The 15,939-nt window shown below is 35.7% G+C and overlaps 1 protein-coding gene across 2 annotated transcripts in view; it reads left to right on the top strand.

The window, feature by feature from the left end:
• Nucleotides 1–15,939, top strand: part of METTL16 (methyltransferase 16, RNA N6-adenosine) — a 61,842-nt gene that overhangs the window by 9,323 nt on the left and 36,580 nt on the right. For both annotated transcript variants that reach the window (XM_045518977.2, XM_010958179.3), the window contains one exon: nucleotides 11,760–11,959. Coding sequence is in view for 1 of the 2 variants with exons in the window: in XM_010958179.3 (XP_010956481.1) it covers nucleotides 11,760–11,959 (200 nt within the window). In the remaining variant the exon portion in view is untranslated. The remainder of the gene's footprint in view (nucleotides 1–11,759; nucleotides 11,960–15,939) is intronic.

Below are 15,939 nucleotides of genomic sequence, written 5' to 3'. Positions count from 1 at the left end.
AAAAGATGGATGGATTCAACTACATAAGAAGTAAAAACTTTTATATATCAAGAAATAATAAAAGATGACAACACAGTATAAATATTTACAGCATATAGCAAAGAATTAGCTCCCTTAATATAAAGAACTCTTAAAGACAATAAGAAAAAGGGAAAAACGTCGACAGATAAGGTTAAGGATGAAAATGAGCAATTCACAAAAGAATAAAGACAAATGGACAAAATTAGCAAAGATAAAATATACAGTATCCATCAATGGCAAAAATATAGTCACGTGGGCATAGTGATAAAATGCTGGTTGAAACTCAGCTTTGAAGGTTCTAAAAGGCATACTTAAATAATGTATGTTTGAGGATGTTTATCCCAAAGCTGTTTATAACAAGCAAAATTGGAAATAGTCTAAATATCCAAAATGTAGCTTCTTACAGTGTAATTCCATACGATGGAATACCACATAGCCTATAGCCTATAAAACATGACCATTTTGTTTCAGACTAAAACCAAAATATCTGTGCTGATATGCTGTGCATAGAAAAAGACTAAAAGTTACAAGCCTGATGTTCAAAGTGGTTGTTTTGTGACAGGCAAAAGTAATTTAAAAATTTTGCAAGGAAAAGCAAATTTATCTATAAAGGAATGGGAAGAGGGTGAGGCAAACTTGAGGAGAACCTGCTCTTATTTCTTTAAAGATGTGGGAGCAATATGAGCTTATCGATAGTTGGCAGTACAGCATGTTTAGGTATCTATGACAGAAGTAGATGAGAAGTACTTTTTTTTTTTTTAGCATAAATGATCTACCTACTCCTAGACATCATCGCTGTTTTTACTTACTTAGGTAAGAGTTGTTGATGATTCTATACGTCGACAGAATGTTCTTTATTTAATTAAAAAAATGTTTTTAGGGAGAGACGGTAATTAGGTTGGTTGGTTGGTTGGTTTAATGGAGGTACTGGAGATAGAACACAGGGCCTCATGCATGCTAAGCATGCGCTCTACTGGTAGCACTTGAGCTATATTCTTCCCCCTCTAATGTTCTTTGTTTTTATTCTGGCTTTTTGTTTAACTCAAGAAGATATATGAAAAAGAATGGCCAAAATATAAACCCAGCTAATGATGGGAAAGGAATACCAGATAGCACATTGGATCTGAGGGGGAAGGGTATATAGCTCAGTGGTAGATAGAGTGCCTGCTTAGCATGCATGAGGTCCTGGGTTCAATTCCCAGTACCTCCATTAAAAATAAATAAATGAATCAATCAATAAACCTAATTCCCCACCACCACCAAAAAAAAAAAAGGAACATTAGACCAGAGATGGATTGAAGTGTCATTTATTTGCTCAGCCTTTGAATGCTCTCTTAAGGGAAGCAGGGTGTGGTGTGGAAAGAGGGGCACTTCTGAGTGAGTCATCCTAAGGACCCATCTTGAGGGTGCCACTTACCAGCTGTGAGGTTTTAGGTAATGTTCTTAGCTTTACTGAGACTGAATTTCTTTATCTAAAAAGGAGGGATAAAAATTCATACTGTGAATGGTGGTCATGAAGGTTAGCAGTAGGTATTCTTACTATTATTAAGCTAGGTATACTTGATAAGGTGTCGAGGATTGCTAGTGTGTGCTCTCTCTCTCTCTCTCTTTTTATGCCCTGCATCCGTCACTGCTTTGTTGTAATCATATTTGACCATTTCAATTAGGTTTTAGTTTGTGCTTTTTCACAGTAACCAGCCCCATAGGAACCTCCTGCAATTTACTTGAGCCCTGTCAGTTGTGTTTGAATAGAGTATGACACGTAACTGGTTTGTTTTTAAACTGAAGACCCAGTGTTGAAGGGCTTTGTCTTTGTGACTGTACCATTTTTAGCACTTCAGTGAAGCTCTAATGAATAGAAACCAATGTTGGAGTAAGGTCAGAAGGCTTCAGCCTTTGTTGTTACATCAGGTTCAGCCTCTACAGTGTTAGAATGATGGTCTCTTTGACCATAGTTGCAGAATGTATCTTTCCAAACTGCATCTATAATGGTAATACTGTATTCATTGGTAGCAAAGCCAGAGTCATCCTGGGGAAATCAGACATGAGCCTGTTCACAATGGGCTGTTCTGTTGTATGAAGCTGGATGTGTTAAACAAACAACAAAGACTGATGGAATAAATTGCTAATTTCCACGTGAGAGCTAATTTTAGTTCCTGTGCCTCCCTGTGCTCTCAGGAATGGGAATGAAAAAAAGATCTTGCCTGTGTTCAGGATTTTTAAATGTCCCAGGGTGCTAAAGTGACCTAGATATTTAACTGGTGAAGTCGCATGACTTCACTTTTGTCCTACAAAAAGATTTCCAACCCTCAGATTAGTGTATTGTCTTAGACGTAAGAAGACAAATACTTGTTTTGCTAACAAAGTCTAAGAACCAGCTCTTCATTGATTTTTCAGTTTATTTTCTTCAGTTAACTAGCTTCTGCTTGATGTCTTATGCTTTTTGGTGATTAGGATGTAGTTCCTTATTGATTACTTGTATGCTCTATTCCATCAAAGTAAGTACATTTTTCTAAATAATGAGAATTGTTTGTATAAACAATAACTGTTTGAAGGCTCTAAGAAAACATTATATTGCTGTTTCTCTTGCTCCAAGTGTTTCATGAAGCTATGTAATTAATGCTCAAGCTGTAGTACTATCTTTTGGTGATTGCTGTCACTGTGGGAAATATCCTGGTTTGGTCCAACAGCTCCTTTTCATGGAAAACAAATATTCTGGAGCCAAGGATCTGCCTTCTTTTTTTGAAAAAGGAGTTTTTTAAAGTATACTAACATTATAGAATCCTTAATGGAAAAATTGCAGAATTGCAAAAAATCCTACCTATATTCATAATGGTACTGTTGCATACATAACAGAAAAAAGTCACTGTTATTCCACCCCAAAGATCAAATTACTTTGTATTCCTTTCTAAGCCCTGTCTTTATGCATATTTAGTGATTTTTGTGGTTGTAATTTTGATATAGGTACAATTAGAGAATTTTTTTTACCCCCACTTAAGATAAGCATTTTCCATATAGTTACACTTACTGTTGTTATGAAGGTGGTATTATGTAACATGTATTCAGATAATACAAAAATATGAGAATGAAAGTCTCCATCCCCTACTCATCCACCCACCCATTTCCACGTCCTGAGGTGGTTCTGGCCCTTCCAGATTATTTTCTATGCATATTCACATACAGCATCTCTTTGTCTTGTTTTTATTTTATTTTTACAAGAATGTGATTTTAATGTATTTGTGTGCCTTTACTCAAAGTGTGTCTTTTTTTTAATTTAATATATCAAGGAACCCTCTTCATAAAAGACTATGTGGATCAACGCAGTCTTAACTGCTTTTCATGATTTCAGAGTATTCTCTTGTGTGGATGTATTATAACTTACTCAGCCAACTTCCTATTGACTACTTTTAGGTTGTTCCTAAATTTTCTGTAGTACAAAACTTAAATATATTTAACTTATATATATATTATAATTATATAATATATAGTTATATGTATATATTTAAGTCCAATATATTTTACTTTTTTTTTTTTTTTTTTAAGTCTCACTGCATTTAGGGTAAGTCACTGGGCTTTGCTAGAAAATTACAGTACTCTTAACTGTGCTTGGAAAGAACAAAGAAGTGTTTGGATGACTAAGTTTTTCTGCCCCGTCATTTGCTCTTTAGCTAGCATAGGGATCTGCATTTAAGAGATCAACTTGATTGGCCAAGGTTGGTTTCTTGTTATTTTGCAAGTAGGATTTTGGGTTCTTTGGCTAATTTAGGATTATCAATAATGGTCATTTACAACTGTTCCAGGATCTTTGTTTTTATATTGTATTACTATCTAATTGCTTGTTTGACCATGGAGAATGTTAAAGTTAAAAAAAAAAATCTTAAACTCAGTCATAGATAGCTATGAGTTAGTGGAAAGTACAACAAAAGACCATAGGTTTGGCTTTTGGTTCTGTTTGTCAACCTATTATTATTATTATTGCTATTATTATTATATTCTAATTCAATTAAATACTTCATCTGTACTTTGGATTCCATACCCTCCCCTCCCATTTCAAGAACCTTGCAGAGTCCAGTATTCCTTTTCTTAAATATTTAATCTCCCTCTGTCAACTGGCTTCTTCCTTTTGACTTTTTAAAAAATTGAGGTATAATTCACATATCATAAAATCACCATTTTATAGTGTACAATTCAATTGTTCTTAGTATGTTCACAAGGTTGTGCAAGTATCACCACTGTCTTACCCAAGGACATTTTCATCAGCCCAGAAGAAACCCTGTACCCATTAAGCAGTCACTCCCCACTACATTTTCTCCTGAACTCCTCGAAACCACTAATCTGCTTTCTGTATCTCCAGATTTGCATGTTTTTGGATATTTTTTATAAGTGGAATTATAATATGTGACCTTTGTGACTTTCCATTGACTTTTAAACATGTTTAAGTCATCCATTTAAAAATTAGTTAAAAAACAAAACAAAATGAAACCTCTCCAGCCTTAACACTTCTGCCCTATCTCTCTTTCCCTTGCATAACTCAGCTTTTTGAAGAATTATCTATTTTTACTGTCTCCATTTTTTTTCACACCATACTTAATCTTAAGCTCATTCCAGGATTGTTTCTAATTCCACCACTATGAAAACAGCTCCTGAAAAGGTCTCCATGGTCTCATGTCACTAAATCCGGTTTCAATTCTCAGTTGACTTCGAGAAGCAGGTTACTCTGCTGACACTCTTCTCCTTCATGGACACCCTGTACCCTTGGCTTCCTTGGCACCACACCACACTCTCCTGGTTTTCCTTCTGCCACCCTTTCCGTCTCCTTGTGTAACTTCCTCTGTAATGATTGAATATACAGTCCCTAAAGAATTCTTTGAGGCTTAGCGTTAAGCTCTTTTCTTTTCACTTTGTTTTTCCCCTTAAGTACTCTCATCCATGCCAGGGCCTCATTTGTTTGCAAATCTCATATACATTTGTTTCTTCAGACCGATTTTCTGGGCTCTATACCTAGAGATCTTGCTTAATCACTGTCTCTGCTGGAATGTCTCAGATACAGCTCATATTTATGATATTTCTCTGATTCGCTGCCAAGAGTTTTCAATTTCAGTGAATGGCACTGTCTATCCTGTTGAACAAGCCAGAACCCTGGAGACATATCTGAACACATCCTCCCTCACCTCCCACATCAGTCTGTCACCAAATCTGATAAACTTTCCTTCCTGAATATCTCTGAATTCTTTCACTTTTCCCTGTCTTTGCCACTGCCACCTTTATCCAGCCTCTTAACTCAAGATACAGCAGTAGCTTTCTAATTGGCATCTCTGCTTCCATTTTGGTCTGTTTTTATTTTGTACCAGACCTAAATCTTTAACATAGATGATTATCCTGGTGTGATTAATAGTTTGAACTTTCACTTTCAGAAGAGTCCTGGATTCAGTGATGAAATTATATGGTTGCCCTAATTATAAAGTCCTATGTAATCTGGCCTCTGTCTTCCTCTCCAGCCTCATCTTAATGCCTCATTCAGCATTTTGGACGCAGTGGCTGTCTCTCAGTACCCGGAATGCCCTCTAAGTTCTCTCCTGCCTGACGGTCTTTGTACCTGCTCTTCTCTTTACCTACGACCCTAGAATGCATGTTCCTTTCCTCCAGTTCCTTCCTTTTTAAATTTTTATTCTACTCTGAGTCCTCAGGGAAGTCTCTTCTGACCTTTCTAAAACAGTTCCACTTATTATGTAGGTTTCCTAGCATTTTATATCTATCTTTTATAGCATTCATCACAGTGACAATTTTACATGTATTCAAATGATTCTTTTTTTTTTTTTTTTGAGTAAAAGTAGATTTATTTAGAGAGATACATATTCCATAGACAGAGGATGGGCCATCTCAGAAGGCAAGAGAGAGAGCAGCCTCAGATGATTCTTGAATTATACCTACCCTCTACCAGACTGTCAGTGTCATGAAGTGAGAGATGATCTCTGTATTGCTTACTGCAGTATCCCCAGCATTTTCCACAATGTCTGGTATATTACTGACGTGTAATATCTATTGAGTGAATAAAGGAATGAATGCCAGCTATGACAACTTCTTAAAAATTTTAACCTATTTCATATAACTCAGTTGAGCAAAATAGTGTTCAACGAGAGTGAAACATTTTTATACTTCATCTCTAAAAGTGTGGAGTAGCCAAGTACCCCAACTTTCCTTATAATTCCACTGTTTACAGTAGAGGTTGCCACCTGTCAGCCTGTCAGTTGTATAAAGCTTACAGTTGTTTATTGCCTACATAGATATTAAGAATCAGGGAAATTTTAAATAAAAATATGAGTGCTAGTTTTATTTGAAAATTTTAGAGATCTGGCAAAACGGAGCTGGCAAACTCACTTGACATTAATTACCGAGAACTGAGTGGTTACCATCCCCTTTGAAATGGTCATTTGTGTCATCTGGCATAGTGCTACTCGAAGTATGACCATTGGCCTGGCTGCTGGGCCAGACAGTGTTTGTTACTGTCCACAGAGGCAAGGAGCGTGTTTAGTTCAGCAGACATGCGTTTGGTTCATGTGTTGAGTAACATTCTGAGACAATCTCCATATCTTATCAGGGACTGGCATTTTGGGTTAGCACCTTGTAAATATTTGTGTTTGCAATTCCTGATTTTTAGTTTTATTCAAAATGCCAGTGCAAATAACATTCAGAAATTGTAGGTTAGTAATTCTGTTAGTAGGTACTGCTCTTAGGTAATACTGTTCATCAAGTTTATTTTATAATATATTGAGGTTATTAAGTTTCTTTGACAGAAAAATTCTGAAATTTTATATTTCAGGTTTTAAGGCTTTGAACACAGACTTCACAATGGGATATATTCTTTCTATGTGCCTAGCAATTAAGCATAGTGATAGATTGGGCTACCGTTATAGAATAGAGATTGTAAGTTCATTTGAATGCTTTAGTGTGGTACTCAGATACGAACTTCTTTCCTGTATAAAAATTGACTATCATTGTCATTGAAGGAAGTGGAGTTGGCCCATCTTTTTTGAACACTTGACAGATTTCAAAGGAGTAAAATACAATATTCTTGTTAGAATTAAAAATAAAGTTTTTACAGATTAATACCTTTTTATTACTACATCATTTATCCTGTTGAACCTGAGTTTGTATTGCTTCTAACTGAGGGAGAAATACAAAGGCAGTGCTAGCCTTTTTTTTTTTAATGTGAAAATTGATTGAGGCAATTGCTGTGCTATTGAGTGAAGCAGAACTGTGTTCATGCTTGCTTGCCCATGGATTAAGTCTCTTTAATCAGCCCCCACAAATGACAAAATTAATATATATCTAACTCTGATGTCTAGGAATAGACTTAATATCTCTTTAAATAGGCTTAATATATTTTAATGAGACTTTTTATTGCTAACATATATTTATGTAATAAACTCCCACTTTCCCTGTTTTACAGAAACTGGTCGTCTTTAAAACATCTCCACCTATATGTAAAGTCAGTCAGCTTTGAAGTTATTGTCCTCTTGGTTTTGCTCCAGCGTTTTGTATTTCCGACAGTTGCTTTACAGTTGCTTCTTCATCTCGTTTAATGCTTTTCCCACCTCTCAAAATTTAAGATTATCTATTGTAAGGTTATGATTGCTGTTTTCTTTTTTACTTACAGTTGACCGGTGTACTTTTGTTTAAGCTTTCATTTTCAATCTTTAGGTCATTTTGTTTTAGGCATAGTTTTTGTTTACAGCAAAGTTTATTGTAGTTGGTTTTGGCTTTATGATCCTATCTGAGAGTCTTACGAGTTTACTATTTACATTCATTTATTTCATATTTGTTTTTATGTTGTACTTTGTTTTGATTCTTTTTTTCCTGTACACTGTGTGATCTGGTTTTCACCTCCCTTTCCTTTACCACCTGATTTTATTTGATTATTTCTCTTAATTTTTCTGGTATTTACATTCTTAAATGTATACTTGTCTCTCTGCTAATTAATTTATCAGTTTTAGATGAAATCTTTTGATTCTGTGCATAAAAGCTGAGGAAATAATGTACCTTTTCCTTTCCTGTTTCTCCTCCTGAATTTTAATTATGTGTAATATTATCATGATTTATAGACATTTACATTTTATTATGTAGCCACAACTCACAAGTGTTTTAATCTTGCTCACTGGTTAAAACAGCATCAATGCTCACTGCTAGTCCTTTTGCTATAGTTTCTTCACTTGTCTCTGGATTGGGTGAACTTTTTCCACTGGGGATTTTTTCACAAAGGGATCATGGGAACTATTCCTTGAGTTCCTGTGTGCTCAGAAATGTTTATCTGTTGTAATTATACTGGAAGTACAATTTGTCCTAGTACAGAATGGTTGCATAACATGCTTTTTTCCCCCCTAATCGCTTTGTAGTCAGTGTTCTTTTGTCTTCTGCTATTAAATAGTGCTGTGTGGAAGTCTCCTGCCCCACCTCTCTACAGTAGGTGATTTAACATTTTTGCCTAGATGTCTAAAGGATTTTTTTCTCTTAATGCTTGAAGTCTAGTTCCTTCTTTAGGATATGTGTTGGTGTTGCTAATTTTAAATTGGTTTTTCTAGGGACACAGTGAGTCTTTAAATTTTGGAAAACTATCTTGAATTATGTCTTTAAATATTTCTTTGTTCTGTTCCTTTGATTATTTTATTCAGGAACACCAATTATATGTATGCAGAGTCTCTATTATCTGTCTCTCATATTTGTTCTTTCTCATTTTTTTTAACATCTTGTTCATTTTCATTTCATTTATTTATTGAGATACAGTTCACACACTATAAAATTCACCCTTTTAAAATTGTGTAATTCAGTGGGTTTTAGTATAATGACAAGATTGTGTACTCACCTCCACTATCTATTCCTGAATTCCATCTCATTTTGTGTGCTTTTTAAAGTCTTCTTTGTCCTTTTTATCCTTCTCATTGTGTCACTGAAGCATATGACATTAGTTTGTCCCATGATTAGTGGTGTTAACTTTGATCACCTTAACTTTGGTCAGGGGTGATATTCAGCAGATTTCTTCATTGGAGAGTTAATATTTTTTCCTTTGTAATTGATCATTTCTAGGGAGATACTTTGAGACTATGTAAATATTATGTTTCTCATCAAACTGTTACCTACTATTTTTAGCATCCATTGATGATTCTTAATTGAAATAATTATTAGCACGGTGATTGCCAAGTGTAATTTTCTACCTTCTTCGTTACTTCTGCATTTGTTGTCATTCTACTATAAGAGCTATCCTTTCTCCCCCATTTATTTATCTGTTTATATAAGTATGGAGTCATATATTCTTCTTTTATTCTATGGATTATAATCCCTTGCTAACATTCTTCATTCAGATTGCCCCAGATTTGGCCAGTAAAAGCCTCTTAAAGCTGGTCAGTGTCCTTTTGACATGCTCATCGCAATGGAAGGCATTGCTTCTAGGCTTTCATTGTATCTCTTGAGATTCCAATATAATTGTCCTCTTTCTGTTTGCTGTAGATTATATTAAAGTTTCATTCGTAATCTCTCTCTTCCAATTTTTACTCTATAAATTAGTGCTCTGAAGCATTCTTAAAGGTTCCAAGAAACCGTTACATTCAAGTATAGAGTGAAATTTTTTGTATGGAGTACAGACAAATTTGTATTCCTGAAATCTAATCCTGCCCATCATTAGTCTCTTCACAACTTCTTTTACTATTGAAGTTGTACTTTTCTAAATGATCTTTTTAAAGAGTAAGTTATGTCATCTAACAACCACTAGTTGTATATTCCTTAGTACATGTTCAATAGTGTTGCTTTTAAGTATAATTAATATCAAGTAGCAGAATAATAAAGAATTTGTTATGGGGTCATAATGGAGGATAATGAAAATGTTAACTGTTTGGTTATTCTATCTGTCTTTCCTAATTCTCTTTGTCTCTATTATTTGCTCTACAAATATTTTAAGTGTCCACCATTGTACTAGTTTATAGTATTCTTCATATAGCCATAAAATTTTACTTAGAAGCCTCCTTAGATAATTGTGTCCAGTCTCTTAATTTTGCAGATGGAGGAACTGAGACGTAAGAACTAGAGTGACTCTTAAGTCCATGGCCAGTTGATTGCACAGCCAAGATTACAGTCCAAGTTTCTAAACTCCTGTACTAGAATGTTTTTGCTGTGGGTGCTGGAGGAACTTGGGTCCATGGTACCTACCTGAAGTGTCCATGGTAGCCAGATGGATAGAGCACCCTTCCTTCAGCACCCTTCCTTCTATCTTGGCACTCAGGCATCTGGACATTGAAATTTTCAGAATGATCGGTCATTTAATAATCAGGAAGGGAACAGAGAGGAAGGCAGGGCAGATGAGAAGTTACTTGAGGATAGCCAGCTGTCTGACCATTCAACTTTAGGCCAGAATTCTGAGCAGACACTTTCAGGCTCCTCTGACCTTTTGTAATTCAGTCACGTCTGCTGGCCTTCTGCTGTCCCTTTTCATCGCCCCATTTATAAATAAGATCAGTTGGTTTTCTTTTTAAGACTTTCAGTTTAGCAGCATTTTAACACCAAAATAGTTACATTGATACAAATTTCTCAAAAAAATGAAGCATAAATATATCATTTGATATATTCCTACGTATCTGCTCAAGAGAAATGAAAGCATCCATGTGAAGAGTTGTATGTGGATAGTTATAGCAGCTTTGTTCATGATAGCCAAAAAGTAGAAACAATCCAAATGGCCATCAAGTGGGGATTGGAGAAACAAAACACAAATGTGGTTATCCATACAATGGAGTATTATTCAGCCATAAAAAGGAATAAAGTACTGATACATGCTGTATCATGGATGAACCTCACAAACTGCTGAGTGAAAGAATTCAAGACACAAAGACCATGTATCATATGATTCATTTGTATGAAATATCCACAAAAGGCGTATCTGTGGAGATAGAAGGTACATTAGTGGTTGCCTAGAGCTGAGGGTGGAAACGAGGAATGACTTACAAGTGGCACAAGGTTTCTTTTTGGGAGTGATGCAAGTATTCTAAAATTGGATCATGGTGATGGTTGCACAATCTGTGAATTTACTAAAAACTATTGAATTGTGTGCTTACAGGTAAATTTATAGTATGTAAAGTATTCCTCGGGAAACCTGTTAAAATAGTCACATTTAAAATTTGATGTTTGTAATATTTGTTATATTTAAAAGTATGTTATCCTGTTTTAAACATTTTATACTGCTTTCTTTCCACTTCTAAGTATGATTTTCAAAGAATGCTACCATCAAATCATGTTAATTGATAGCAGTAAAAATAGCCAGCATTTGAAAAACAGTTACTATGAGTAGGCATTATGCTAGTACTTTGCACAAATTGTCTCACAGCAACACTACATATAAGTATTACTGTCCCCATTTTACAGCTGAGGAAACAGTCTCATAGAGGCTAAATAACATGTCCAAAGTCATGTAACAAAGTAAGGAGACAGGCAGGAACTGGAACAGAGGCGCTCTTGTCCTCTGTTACATACATGAAGATGCAATATTTTATATGGTGGAAATTTATGCTGCCTTTCATATACTGTGACTATTAGATATCCATGTGTATATGCCACTGCACTGAGTGCTCTACATAACTATTTATGTGTGATCTCCTAGGAAATCCAAATGGGTGTTTTGTACTGCCTGGTTGCCATAGAGCTGGTACAGCACAGCGAATCTTACTAATCAGTATTACTTCTTTTTCTCCACCCCTCAGTCTTAATTTTAAGGACCCTGAAGCAGTCAGAGCTCTGACTTGTACTCTCCTAAGGGAAGATTTTGGACTTTCTATTGATATTCCGTTGGAGAGACTAATTCCCACGGTTCCCTTGAGACTCAACTATATTCATTGGGTAGAAGATCTGATCGGTCATCAGGACTCTGACAAAAGTACTCTCCGAAGAGGAATTGACATAGGTATATGGTTTTAAATTCTTTTTTGCCTAAACATAAGTTTCATAAATTTTACAAGGTCTTTGCAAATTTTTTGAAAACCTCTGGGTATTTGTTGTGTGAAAGAAGCTGGCTACAGATACCACTGTTCTAGTTTGCTACCCCAGGGCTTTTCTGCTGTTAGTTCCTCTTGAGAAGGGATTGTCAGCACCAAACAGGGAACAAGGGGGTAAAAGAAGCGCAGAATGAAGATGAGGCTCTTGTTTGCCTACCTTTTCAAATTACCATGTTGATGTAACATGTGTCTGTTGGGCATTATTTTTACTCTGAATTATTTAGTATTACTACAGTAGTCCTGATATTGGGATTTTGTGGTGATGGGCATTTAATAAAAGATTATGTGGGCCTGAATACTTTTAGGAATCTCTTAGATGATTGTTTATAGAGAATATTTAATCTAAAATTAAAGGGAAGAAAAAAGGCATCGAGTTAAAATATAATGTTCTCTTAATTGTAAACTTTACAATGGAAAAGACTGTCCAGTTTGATTCATTTGGGAAAATAGAGAAACAGAAGGAAATGAAGCCAGGGTATGTTTTGTGATTATAAATGTATTGTATGTTTGTTATAGCCAATGTTTTCATTTGATAGGATTTAACATTTTTTAATATTTTGGCCTTTACTAGTCCTTTATAGAAAGATTGAAGAATTGAATTAAAAACTCTGTGGGTTCTGTTTCTAAATATAGTATAGTTAATAGGAAATACACTTTCTAGACAGTAGTAAATGTTCAGCTTTGACATCTGCATGCATTTTCAGTCCTCATCAGACATGACCTTTTCAGCAGCATTTATTGACCCCTTCTTTCTTCTTTGTGCTCTCCTCCTTTGGTTTCCACGACACCAGACTCCTCTGGTTTTCCTTTTTTGTTTCCAGTCACTCTTCTCCCCTCTTCAGGCTTACTTTCCTGTATCTGGCCATTCAATGTTGAGAATCCCTAAACCGCTGTCTTTAACCCTTTTCTTATTCAGCACCCTACCTCTAGGCAATTTCGTTTATATCTATGACTTTATTTTCCACCTCCTATACCTATAAATTATGTATTCCTCCAACTCAGATTACTTTTCTTGAGCTCTAGTCCCAAATGTATGAGAAACTTGGATATCTCAGAAACATCTCAGACTTTGTGGCATCCAAGACCAAAGTCATACATTGTTTCTTCCTAATCTTGGGACTTTTCTGTCATCCTTGATACTTACTTCTCTCCATTCTCACTGACAGTGCCTATTACCATTTTCTGTTTTTCTCACTTAAATATTTCCTTTTTTTCTTTTTCTTTTTTTAAACAAATTTGGTTTAATTTATCTGTTTATTTTTAAAGAAGGTACTGGAGATTGAACCCAGGACCTTGTGCATGCTAAGCATGCCCACTACCACTGAGCTATACCCTTACCCACACTTAAATATTTCTTAAATCATCTGCTTTCTCCATCTTAGCTGCCACCATCCCAGTCCAAGTCACCATCATCTCTCTGTCTACAGAACAGCTTCTCAGCTACTCTGTCCTCATCTACTCTGTTGCGTCTCCATTCCATTCTCCAGAAGGTATTTAAAGGCCTATATCTGATCACATCTTTACCACTTTAATGGCTTCCTATTGCTTCTGGGGTAAACACCCAAAACCTTGACTAGTTTTATTAAAATTTCCATTGTCTGGTTCCTGCCCTCTAGTTCTGTCTAAGCCTCATTTTGTATTATTCTCTCCCTTGTTTTCTGCACTTTTCTTTAGTTCTTCTAATAGGACATTATGATTCCAGGCCTTTATACATGTTGCTCCCTCTACCTGGAACTTCCTTACCTTTACCTCATTAGTTCTCATTTATACTGTAGCTGTTAGCTCAAGCCTTTTCTCAAGAAAGCCTTCTCTGACCTTCCAGCATAAGACAGGTTCCTTGAATATGAGCTTTAGAAAACCATGCTTCTTCCTTCCTGGCATTTTTTTAGTTTTTAACTACACATTCACTTGCCTGATTGATTAATATCTTTCTCTGCCCTAGATTGCAAAGTGTAGAGCATGTTACTTTTTTGCTTACCATGAAATCCCAAGGCCTAGCAAAATTTCTGGCACACAGTAGGTGTTCAGTAAATGACTTATTGAATGTTGATGGCTAAGTACATCATTCTTTCAACATTCAAAATTTTGAACACCCCATATGAGATAAACACTATGTAAAAATAATGAAGTTTGACAAGTTTCTTTTCTTTTATATTCATGGCAGAAGATTGGCTGATGGGTTATAGAAAGCTTAAAAAGCTTGAGAGCCTATTTGGTACTAATTTATTTTAATTATGCCCCAAACCCTTCTAAAATAACACTTGGGGATATAGGAGGTTAATGGATTTTAGCTCTTCACAAGGGGCACTCTTGCTGAAATCACATTCATTCTAATTAGGGTTTTTATATAAATTCTTCCCCCAGACTCCCATCAGTTTGCTCTAATTCTATGATTATACACTTTCCATTTTTATTTATCATTACAAGGATTATTACCCATTTTAAAATGTCATTTAGCTTTCTGAGGGGATTAGGGTGCTAGAATGCAAGTCTTTAGGTCTTAAGAATTAATAAACGATATTTTTGGCAGAGGACAGTTCTTTTATCTACGTTTATTACCCTGGTGGCACCTCATCTTTGGGCAGCTGGAGGAAAGTGTCTTTTTTCTTTTTCCTTTTAAGTGAACTGAAGTAGGAAGAGAGGGGCGGTTGTGTGAGAATGAAGGTCCTGGGATCTGGTCTGGATTTTTTTCCTACAGAGCTGCAAGTGCTACTTTAATTCCCTTATTCTGGATAACTAGCTGACCAGAATGGCTCGCAGGGGCTAAGTGACTGTAGCCTCTGCGAGGAACTTGAGTACCCCTTCCCACACCTTCCCTCACCACCCCTGCATCCCTAAGGAGTTGTTCGCCCAGCAGCATCAGGGCCAGGATGCTGTGATGGGAAGTGTAGCAATCACTGTGACTGGCTGAGAGCTTTAATGTTCTGGCCATCAGCTGTTGTCATGTCTTTTACTAGCTTGTTCAGGGTGCTTAATGAGGAAGCAGTCCTGGCTTTCCTCTGGGTTAGGAGTGTCTGTGGCCTCTAGCTCTTCCTGCCAGATCCTTAGAAGTCTAGACAGTACCAAGATGTGGTCAGTGGAAAGTGGGCCTGCAGTGGCTGGTATGGGTTGACTACTGTGAGCCTCCAAGAAAAACACCGGCTTTTCTTCTCTTGAGTGTGCTCTTGAGGATCTTATTGGCCAAGATCAGTTAATGGTCATAAGAGCAATTATTTGTGGTTAGTATATAGTCTGGTCTATGATTAGAGGTTTTGTGTGCAAGTTTGGGATCAAATCTTAGTTGTCAGAGAAATATTTGCCTGGAGCATTTGCCTTTTAATGTCTCACTAGAAACCATGGTGGGACAAGCCAATGACTGGTGGATCTGGATCAAATGTTTTTCCATGTCTTCACATCTAAGAAATGAATTCTCTCTTTATTTTTTAGGGTTTTTTTGTTTTTGTTTTTACTTCTGATTTCTTTCAAGTAATGACTTACAGATAGATATATGGGATGGTTTAATATAATAAAAATGTTATATCCTCTGTATTTTTTTGCATTTATAAGATAGGATGTATGCATTGATCTATTTTAAGATATTACTGTGGCAAAATTGTAGAATAGATAAACAAGATTACACTGTATAGCACAGGGAAATATACATAAAATCTTATGGTAGCTCACAGAGAAAAAATGTGACAATGAATATATATATGTTCATGTATAACTGAAAAATTGTGCTCTACACTGGAATTTGACACAACATTGTAAAATGATTATAAATCAATAATCAATTAAAAAAAAGACTAAAGGCAGCATAATCATATATACTCCTGTTAAAAAATAAAAGATGTTACTGTGGTGTTTTAAATATAACACCGATTTCTTTAAAGAAAATCAAGTTTTGTGA

The sequence above is a fragment of the Camelus bactrianus genome, chromosome 16 (genome assembly GCF_048773025.1).
Source record: "Camelus bactrianus isolate YW-2024 breed Bactrian camel chromosome 16, ASM4877302v1, whole genome shotgun sequence".
Lineage (NCBI taxonomy): Eukaryota > Metazoa > Chordata > Mammalia > Artiodactyla > Camelidae > Camelus > Camelus bactrianus.
Note: the sequence above shows the minus strand (reverse complement) of the source record. Positions and strands in the feature narration are given on the sequence as shown.